General features: G+C 34.5%; 1 protein-coding gene across 1 annotated transcript; it reads left to right on the top strand.

Annotated features, from left to right (window-relative positions):
- Positions 1 to 2,043: 2,043 nt before the first annotated feature.
- Positions 2,044 to 10,543, top strand: LOC110623021 (heat stress transcription factor A-1b). Its single transcript, XM_021767834.2, has 3 exons — positions 2,044 to 2,389; positions 8,438 to 9,744; positions 10,269 to 10,543. Exons 1-2 carry the CDS (start codon positions 2,180 to 2,182, stop codon positions 9,704 to 9,706), a joined length of 1,479 nt encoding a protein of 492 aa, XP_021623526.1. The 5' UTR covers positions 2,044 to 2,179; the 3' UTR covers positions 9,707 to 9,744; positions 10,269 to 10,543.
- The last annotated feature ends 543 nt before the right edge of the window (positions 10,544 to 11,086 follow it).

Raw genomic sequence — 11,086 nt, 5'->3', positions numbered from 1 at the left:
CTTTCTCTCTTCTTCCTTCGATTCCCTCATCTCCAATTGCAGAAAACTCTCTCGTCCCTCTCTCTTACATTCTCTCATCTCACACGACCATCGCCGATATCACTCAAATCTCTAATCATTTTCCATTGCTCGTGCTTCGTTCTCCATTGCAGCAACGAATCCAAACTCAGTTATAAATTGGCAAATCCATTCCAAAATCCCGAGGCAGTATAGGTACAGAGAAATGCAAGGAGGATACTGGGCAATTGCAAATCGAAAGTTTCTAACAGCTTCCTTCGCCTTCAGTCTTTGCGTCTCATATTGAATCCAAAAACGTCCCTGTTATAATTTCCTTAAACAGTGTAGCTGATTCAATTTCCCCGCTTTCAACTTTCATCTTGATAAATCTTAGGTACAGCTTGCATTGAAATCATTATATTGTTAAAGTTTCAGAATGTTAATTTTTATAGAAGATAAATTTGTTTATTCATTGAAATCTTTATAAAGGCATAAGTTATTTATATTACTTATGTCTGTTACTGGTTTTATGGAGGAAGAACCAAGTTTCTTCTATTTCCAGATTACTTAATTTGCAAGAAGAGTTTATTTTGCTTTAGCAATTAATGAAATGAAGGAATTTTGGGTATCAAAATTTTGTTTCTCTCAATTCACTAACAAAAAGTTCATTTGACTAGTAGAAAATATGATAGAAACACCAAACAGTAATATTTACTTAGTACATTTTAATTGAAATTAAAAATTATAAAAATTAATTAATGAATTTCTTAAAAACTCAATACCCATAATGATTTTTCCAACTATTTTTTTCCAAAGATAAAGCAGGTTTGTTAGTAAAAAGGCCTAAACCAGTACAAACAATTATTAGAGTCTGGAGCCCAAAGCACCACAAAAAGCAGACCAAGCAGCAACACAAATGATCTCATAGCCTAAAACCTAGCCCATTAAAGCTACAGCCCAAATAGTGAAACCTTAACTACAACCGGGCATAGATCCGAAACCAATAGAACCCGGCAAATCGAAGAACCTTGCGCCGCAGATCATCACTGGAGGTAACAGAGCCACTGGCCCTTGCCATCACTGGCCACTGGACTTGGCCAGGCCTCAACGATTGCAAACTCGATCGCAACAAAAGATTGACAATACAAGCACCACACATATAGAAGTGACCAAGCCCAAGCCAAGCAATAAGTAAACGACAATTCAAAATGCCATGTAACCACAAGAACATCCTCGTGGTTATTCGTGCTTATCACTTCGAAAAGAAGATTAGCTCATAAAATTTCCAATTTAATATAATCATGGAGCAATTTGAATGGACTAAATACAATACTTTAATGCCAATATTTATTTTCCCATATCATTATCTTCGACGACCATTAATAAAACCATAATTGAAAAAAGAAAAAAGGCAAAGCATACACAACACAATTAATCACAAAACTAATTCCCAACAAAATCGGAAAAAATGTATAGTGCCCAGAGGCAGAGGAGCTCCATGTGCTCTGTAACTTACCCCTTCGCGTTCATTAATGTTTAAATTATATTTTACATATTATAAAAACAAAAAAATATAAAAAGTCAAGTTATGAATAATTAATATAATAAATTTTAGAAAAATGACACATTATATTATTTTAAATTAATAGTAATTCTAAATAAGGGAACAATAAGTTATAAATAAAAATTTTCAAGATTAATTTATTTTTATAAAAATATTAACCGAAAACATAATGTCATTCGATATTTTTCATAAAAATTATTTTATAACCATTTATTTTTTTTTTACTTTTTAATTTGTAAATTAATCCAAATGAATTAAGAAGAATAACAATTTTAAATAATTTTTTTACTTTATATATTCTTTTTATAAGTTAATGAGTTTCACTTGATTAGCATTTAAGTGTTAAATTATTCTAAATAGAATGAATATAAAATTAAAAGGGAGAAAATTATTTGATAAAATATGCATTCAGCCCCCAAAAAAATTAGATTAAACTTTTAAACATCCTTCACTGACTGGATGTGATTTAGCCATATTTAATTATTTTTCGCTGTCCCTCGTCTCTCTCGATACTGCCACTATAAATTCCTCTCTAAACCCCTTTACCATTTCTATTTTCGAACCCAGGCCACAAAATTTCGATCCCTCACTGGATTCATACTTTGATCAAATTTCACCATGGAAGCTGTGACCATGAATTCGGTGCCGCCATTTTTGAGCAAGACTTACGACATGGTGGATGACCCCTCAACCAATTCGGTGGTGTCGTGGAGTAGCAGTGATAACAGTTTTGTAGTGTGGAATGTGCCGGAGTTTCAGAAGGACCTTTTGCCTAAGTATTTCAAGCACAGCAATTTCTCTAGCTTTGTCAGACAGTTGAATACCTATGTGGGTTTTCCTTCCTTTTTGATACTATCATTATTACTGTGCTGGTTGTTGTGTGAGACTCTCTTTGTGGATATGCGTGCTTATATATTGCATCATCTTTTTTTTTTTTGTGGATCTTTTAATTAGTCTTAGCAATTGATTATGTTTAATTTGTTGTTTGTGTTAGTTTGTGCATATTTTGATGCTTGATATTTTGGCTTTAGTGGCTATTGTGTTTCTATTAGCTTGTGGGTGTTGGTATTTTGGCTTTTCTGTTTGTGTGTGTAGAAATGGCAATTTCACCTCCCAAAGGTACTGCCTCCCTTAGTTTTTGCCCTGGATTTTACAAGTATACCAATATGGTTGTTGATTCAATGCATTTCTTGGAATAATTTTGTCCTTTGAATTATAAGTTAGGATAATAGGCAAGTTTGACTTGTACTAAGGTCCACAATTATTGTCAGTGGGGCGGGATGTGAAATTACTTTTGATCTGACTTATGCTTTCTCAGAGGCAAAAACTCAAAAAGTAGCTAATTATATTTTCTTTATGGAGCCTGATGGTATATGTGAAGCTTCAAGCTGATAGTTTATCATTATATTTCAAGTCCAATCATGCCTGTTCATCTGATATTTGATATACATATCTAGAGGAGGCTTATCCTACTTTTATTTAGTAGGATGTATATTTATGCGCTCATCAGTTTATTCATGAAATATGGGGAAAATAGGTAAGTTGTTGATTTTTGAGTGAACCCAATATAAAAGAAGAAGAAGAGGAAAAAGAAGAGCATGTTATGTTTTTGCAGAAGTGCAAATCAGTTCTATACAAATCAGTGTTTTCTGTTTTACCTAGGTGTTTACGTTTTGGAGACTCTTGCCAGATGTTTAAAGATAGCTTACCGATATTAGTTAAGGATGCAATATGAGAGCTATTAGAAGTTTTGTTGTTTATTTGATTTATTTAAAAATACTGGGAAGATAGCTTAGTTGCTCAGTTTTACTTGAGGAGGAGGCTACTGCCTACACCCATTTGGGATAAAATTGCACTGTTTAACATGAAAATACTATTGGAGTTTTTGGCAATGCATAATTATAGGTAACATGGATTTCTTGTTGAATTGTGTTTTGAAATTTAATATTTTTTTGTATTATCAAATATCTTGATTGTTCAACTTGGTTTCACCTTTTACTTCCTTCTAATTTAATCTTTATCTTTTATTAAATACCTATAATAGTCAATTTTTTCATTAATTAATTTTGTGCATGTGTGTGCACGATTGTGCAGATGAGAGGAAAATTTAGGGCACATTCTTCCTCTAATGATATATTTTATCTAGTGGTTTCTTTGAATGTATAGTTAGTAGTTTGTGATATTTACTGGAAAAAATGAGGTTCCTTGTATCCAGGTACTAAAATGAGACAAACCTAATAAAGTAGAAGTTGTTTCTTTTATTAGGAGAGCACAAGCTCATGAGAAGCAATGCTCCTAGCTTGGACCCTATCATATCCTTCTGACTGTTTTCATTGAAGGCCACAAATGTGCATTGTGTTAGCCTGGGTTGCTTGGTTCATATATTATGTTTTGGTTCTCAAGTGCACTTTTTTTTTTGGCCTTAATATTTTTAACTGTCCAAGTCTACAAGATTTTTGGCTTCCACTTTTCTTTGCCCCCTACACATACTGTCTTTACTCTATCCCGTCCATGTTTTATCTGACAACACTAATAAGTACTCGGTTGTTGGTTTGTCTTTTTCTGTTTCTATGAACAAGAAATACTATTTCTTCCTGTATCGACAAATTCATTTTACATTATATATATATATATATATATATATATATATATATATATATATATACTTTCAGTGTGAATTATGAAATGATTCAGAACCAGCTGCTGCTTTTATGAAGTGTACTTTGTTTTCTCAAGATATGTATAAAATGAGGCATGTATTAACCAATGTGCTCACAATTTGCAGGTTAAATGACACCTTGATCGAGTATACTTGACCGGTATTGTGTTTACTTGGCAGTGTCTTGATTGTTGGTATTATGATTTAACAGGGTAAACTGATAGTTAACAAGTCTAATGTTCAGTTGTAAGTTCCCTGTGAAATCACTTATAACTGAATGTTTGAATTTTGATTAAACCTATATAACTTTACTATTTTGAGCTTTTTGTTATGAATTAATTCTGATGAAATCAGTTAATTTGCTTTCACTGTATCATTCAGCTGGAATTTAGTGCAAACTTTTGAAATTTTTTATTCCAATATCGTAATTGGTGAATACAAATAATCCTGGATGTGCAATAGATGATTGCTTGATACTGTGATGATGTAGTAAGTAGCGACAGGAGACTTGCTTGATATTTGTGATGATGTTGTGAAGTATGGTATAATATGGCGTGTTCGATATGATAATTAGTTATTTGAGATTAACTTGGAATTTGTTATGGCATAGTAAAGTTGGATATAATATTGTACACGAGATCAATTCTTATGCATGACATGGCTTCTACACTCTCTCTAGTCCCAACCCTGCCCCTCGATTTTTGGAGGAGTCATTCAATGATTCCTCTGAATAACATTGTAACCTTACTCCGCATCAAGGTGGGGCTACTTGGCTAAAGTCATGGATGAGCCCCACTTGATTGTGAGAGAAGGTTGCACTATTCTTAAATGTACTTGTGCATTGTGTTTGTGTAATTTCATCGACCTGGTGAAGCAGATAGAAACCTTGTTGCCTTTGATTGATTTTTGGTGTGGAGTTTGGATCTTGGGTTCTAAACTTTATGCCAGGGCAATAATATGTTACATGTAAGAGAGAAGAAGAGTTATTGAGTGGCAAAAGATTGATGAGGTGGCACTAGAAAGGCAGGATAGGAATAAAGTAGTTAGCTGCAAAAGTGAGCTTGTTGTCAAGTAGTTGAATTAGTTACTAGCAGTTGTTGAGTCTGCTATATAATTCAAATATCATCTCTTGTATTGAAATTCCAAGATATTAATCAATCTTTCTTTCTTCTATCTCCCTCTCTCAAATTCTCTCTACTCTGCATTTCTTCCCTTTCGTTCTCTCTCCTTTCCTCTCTTTCTGACTTGTTAGGGGTTCAATCCTTAACATGATAAGAGTATTATAATTCAACTTGAGTTGTCTCGTATGGTGGGCATGTCTCAGTGGTTGAGTCCCTTAATCAACACTTACTAACATTAAAGCAAAAGTTTATGGGTGCTCTACTCTTTCTTGAATGTTAGAATTGTTTTATTGAGGAAAAGTTATGGGTGTTGTCACTATTTTGGAATTATCCCAATTCTGTTTTAACCTTTAGCCAGCAATTATTCTTTACCTTTTCAACTCAAGCAAGCCTTAATTTGCCACCACTGTAAAGGTGCAGTGGGCATGCCTCACATGTGTGAGTACCTCCAATTGCTGATCAGTTGGACTGCATGCATTAGTCATTGTTGCTGCCTGCCCTGTTTGAACCAAGGAGCACCCATCTTTTCAGAATTGGCTTGTACTTAATTGATTTGGGATACTGTTTTGTAATTATATTGATGTTGGGATTTGTATCCACTAGCTAGAGGCTAGTTATGAAATCTAGTTATACTTGTGTCTCTGCCGAGTGACCCCAACACTCCCCCCCCCCCCCCCCCACCCCTTCAAAAAAAAGAAAAGAAAAGAAAAGAACTGGATCCAGTTCCTCTATATCAAAAAAATCTAAGCTGCCAAGGCCTTCCTCACTACTTTCCCTTGTGTCATCTTAGGCTTGCCTCTCTTTACTTCTTTCCTACCACATCAATGTGTCAGCCTTATGTTGGAGCAGTGTTACCTAGATCGCTCATACCCCCTCATATCATGTTTCTGATTCTTCGTACCCAAACAGGATACATTCACATATTAAAACAATTGGTGAATTGTGCAAAAAAAGAAGTAAAAAAACTAAAATATAGCAAGTATGACTCTTAAAAATACTGATTTTGAGCTAAATTAAATTAATTTTATACACATGCATCTTAAATTGTAAAATAGCTCCTTTAAATTACATGTTTTTTTATACTTAAAGCCTTAAAATGAATTTATCAATATGTTTTAGTGCAACGCTACCCTTTATAGCGTACCAACTAAGGCTACCCCTCGATATCATGAATTATTAAAATTAACGTATCCCGTGTTTGTACCTGTCCCACGTACCATGAACCCTGAATTAGGTAACAATGTATTGGAGCATTTGCTGGTCTATGATGCATGTGTCTGAACCATCTCAACAGTTGCCATTTCCACCTTCTTAAGGATGTATTTACCCAAGCATTGTGTTGATTGTTTCTTATATGCTAGAGATCCATTGTCTTTAAAGCAAGTTGCTTGGCTTATAAATTAGATCTTTTTGCCGTGCTGTTAGACAGGCAAGGATGATAATATTACCCTGTTAAGTATTGTTATAAGTTATAGGAAGTAAATATGTTAATACAGGAAGTAAATATTGATAGATGGATTAGTTACTTAATCTTAGGATTGTATAATCATAGACTTTATTTTCCTTCCTGTTTAGATACGGTCTCACTTATAAATAGGTTGTAATCTCTGTTGAGAACAACAACAAAATATTATATTTCTACATGGTATCAAAGCTATTCTCGTAGAGATTTAATTTCTCTTTCTCTCGTCAAATTTTAAAATTTTTGGAGACTTAGGGCTCCTGTACTTTTGTGTCACCCATCTAGGGTAATATTTGTCTCCCATCGTCCACCTAGAGAGGACGCCGAAGTTGCCTTGCAACTCACTTATCATATTTGTGGTTCATTTGCCGTTTGGATGTTGGGTGGAGGCGTTTAGTTACCTTGCAACCTGCTTGTTAGATCTGCGGTTGAGACAGGTAAAACGTGATTTTGGGTTATCCATAAAGGGTAATATTTGGAGGCTCAGGGCTATGTTCATTTTGGGTTACTCATAAAAGGTAACATTTGGAGACTTAGAGCAATATTTGGAGACTTAGGGGTCTGTTTATCCAGGTTATCCATAAAGGGTAACATCTGGAAATTTAGGACTCTGTTCATTTTGGGTTACCCTGGGTAACATTTGGAGACTTAGGGCTATGTTCATTTGGGTTACCCATAAAGGATAATATTCGGAGATCTAGGGCTCTGTTCATTGGGATTACCCATAAAGGGTAACATTTGGAGCTTGAGGACTCTCTTCATTTGGGTTATCTATAAAGGGTAACATTTAGAGACTTAGGGCTTTGTTCATCGGGTTACCTATAAAGGGTAACATTTGGAGACTTAGAACTCTATTCATTTAGGTTATCCATAAAGGTAATATTTGGAGACTTAAGGCTCTGTTTATCGGCTTACCCATAAAGGGTAACATTTGGAGACTTAGAACTCTATTCATTTGGGTTATCCATAAGAGTAACATTTGGAGACTTAAAGGCTCTATTCATCGGGATCACTCATAAAGGGTAACATTTAGAGACTTAGGGTTATATGCATTTGGGTTACTCATAAAGGGTAACATTTGAAGATATCGGGCACTATTCACGAAAACTGTTCACGGCTACTGTTCACGGGTTCTGTTCCTTTGTTTATTTTGATTGTTTTGGGTTGATTGTTCTTATGGTTGAAATTGATTATATATATAATAAGTTGGGCGTTATTAACATTTATACTCCAACTTGAGGGGAGTGTTATAAGTTATAAGAAGTAAATATGTTAATATAGGAAGTAAATATTGATAGATAGATCAGTTACTTAATCTTAGAATTGTATAATCATAAACTTTATTTTCCTTCCTGTTTAGATACGGTCTCTCACTTATAAATAGGCTGTAATCTCTGTTGAGAACAACAACAAAATATTATATTTCTACAAGTATTAACTGACGGGGATTTTTTTTCTTTACTTTTGCATTATGTGCTTAAATTTGAAGAAATTATTGACTTGTAACTATATTTGTCATGTGAAATTTGATCAGTTGCTACATTTTATGTATTTAGACTTTGAATCTGCTCGATGCATTCAGCCCTGTTGATAGTGGCTTTATTGTTCCTTGATGTTTTACCTTCTTGAAGCAGGGTTTCAGAAAAGTTGATCCAGATCGCTATGAATTTGCAAATGAGGGGTTCTTAAAAGGGCAAAAGCATCTCTTGAAGAGTATATCTAGGAAAAAGTCTCTTAATGGACAGAGTACTCAACCCCCTCAGGTTCAGAGCTCTAAAGTTTCAGCATGTGTTGAAGTTGGAAAGTTTGGACTTGAGGAAGAGGTTGAAAGACTAAAACGGGACAAGAATGTGCTCATGCAGGAACTTGTTAGATTGAGGCAGCAGCAGCAAGCTACAGATAACCAGTTGCAAACTGTAGGGCAACGTGTTCAGGCAATGGAGCAGCGGCAACAACAGATGATGTCATTCCTTGCAAAGGCCATGCAAAGTCCAGGCTTCTTAAATCAGCTTGTACAGCAGAATAATGAAAGCAACAGACTTGCTGCTGGGGGCAATAAAAAGAGGAGACTTCCCAGGCAGGAGGAAGAAAATTTGGCAGTCAAGACCGGCAGTAATTCTCCCAATGGGCAGATTGTAAAATTCCATTCTTCTATGAATGAAGCAGCAAAAGCAATGCTGCACCAGATCCTGAAGATGAATTCATCATCTAGGCTGGAACCATCAATAAACAATTCTGCGCCTTTCCTGATTGGTAATCTTCCTTCTTCCAGTGCATTAGACAGCAGCAATACTTCAAGTCGAATCTCAGAATTGATGCTTTCAGATGTTCAAGCATCATTTTTGCCTGTTGAGTCAGCTTTTTCTGCCAGTCATCCATGTCATGCCGTTTCTGAGGTCCAATCTCCTTCTTGTGTTGTAACTGACCATGTTAAAACAGATTTTATTTCTGAGATGAAAATGCATAATTCTGGGCAAGATGCAATTCTGCCTAATTTTGCTGAGAGACAAGGAATTATGTCAGAAATCTCCGCTGGAGTTCCTAATACAAATTTTGTCGATCCAGAGACGGGGGTTGGAGAGAACACCACACTAATGCCGCCTGTCTTGGATGTAGCAATTCCTGAAGAAACTGATGCCTATTCTTCCAATCAGGACACAGATATCTTGATGGATGGTATACATAAGCTTCCTGGCATTAATGATGTATTCTGGGAACAGTTTCTTGCAGCAAGTCCAATCACAGTGGACACAGATGAAATTAATTCAAGCTCACTGCTTAGCGGCATGACCAGAGAACAGGAATTGCAATCATGGCAGGAGAATGGCCAGGACAATATTCAACATATTAATCATCTTACTGAACAAATGGAGCTTCTTACATCAGAGGGCCAGATGGGGTGAATTTTCACCAATTGTATATAAGTTTATTTCTATCAAAGGTAAAATTTTAAAGCATTATTTACAATGATAAGCTGAATCTCTCCCCTATTTCTCACTGTTAGATTCTGGTGGTATAACTAAGTTTTGTCCTGCTTTCATGCATTCAGCATTGTATCAAGCTGTCATAGGGTTTGCTTAAACAAACTTTGTTGTCCTTTTAAGGGCTTTGATCAAAAAAAAGTATGTTGCCCTATGCCATATAAAATGTAAATGTATTACAAATTTACTACATAGTTTACGAAGAACTTGTTTTCTTGTCAAATACTCTATTTTCACTATCCATGGAAAAAATTAGCAAGTGATAGAAAATTGTTTTATTTTAGATAAATGCATGTATTCGACATTGCCTTTGCATGCCTTGCTTCTCAAATAGGTTAAACCCTTTTGAAAACATTCTCTTCTTCTGATCTAATCTGCTGGAAATACATATGCTTCCAATTATAAAATTGAATTTGTGTAAGCAATTTAATTAGAAAACTACAGTGTCATTTTCAGAACTTGCATAATTTTCTGATTCTTGCAGAGTTGCTGTTCTGCACTGCCCAGCATGCTAAAGCTTTTGCTTTTCTGAGGGATGGCAAGGCAAACTTTTTCCCCCTTTTTTTAAAGTTTAACAGACTTATTTCCACCTTTATCAACTATGATAATATTGTCTCCGTTCTGCGTTACCCTTTTCATTTTAAATATATGATGCAGTGTTTTGTGGTAAAAATGGAATTTGTATGGAAATTCCTGATAGACAGATAGAGTTCCTTTAATGCCCAAGAAGCAAGCATTGTTAAGTGCTGATTTGAACCAGCTTTGAAGTTTCTTGCTGCATCCCTGCCCCTCCTGGAAACATGTGGCAAGCGATTCTCGCCTTTCTTGGCTCAGAAAGATTATATTAGGCGATTGCAAAGGCTACCTTTCTGAAAATTTCACATATACCCTTCAGTTCCATGGAAAATATTTTGTTTAATATATGTTTGAAGCATTCAGAAAATTTATGAAATAAAAATATCTTTTATTAAAAGGAAAATTAAGTCAGTTTTGGAGAAAATCATTTTTTTTTTTAATTTTGAGAAACTTATTATTACTATTATATATAAATTTATTAATATTTTTTATTTATTAAAATTGCTATTGCATAATAAAAGTAATATTTTTTATAAAAAATATTTTTGTGTATAAATTATTTTCTATAACTAAGGGGACTAAATATATGTTGTTTCAATATTCACAATGTTTTGATCACATTATAGTGCAAGTGTATGTGCATTTGAACCCATTTCAGTTTTCTTCCTTTATTTTTTTTTTTTTTTGGTTGGACAGTTGATTTAAATTGAATTAGATTAAATTTGT

The sequence above is a fragment of the Manihot esculenta genome, chromosome 9 (assembly GCF_001659605.2).
Source record: "Manihot esculenta cultivar AM560-2 chromosome 9, M.esculenta_v8, whole genome shotgun sequence".
NCBI classification, from domain to species: Eukaryota; Viridiplantae; Streptophyta; class Magnoliopsida; order Malpighiales; family Euphorbiaceae; genus Manihot; species Manihot esculenta.
Note: the sequence above shows the minus strand (reverse complement) of the source record. Positions and strands in the feature narration are given on the sequence as shown.

What these genes read in the sequence shown, in the direction of transcription:
- LOC110623021 (XM_021767834.2), top strand. Translation starts at nt 2,180, where the DNA reads ATGGAAGCTGTGACCATGAATTCGGTGCCGCCATTTTTGAGCAAGACT. An exon ending in TCAGACAGTTGAATACCTAT is followed by an intron (nt 2,390 to 8,437) that starts GTGGGTTTTCCT and finishes TTCTTGAAGCAG; the next exon opens with GGTTTCAGAAAAGTTGATCC.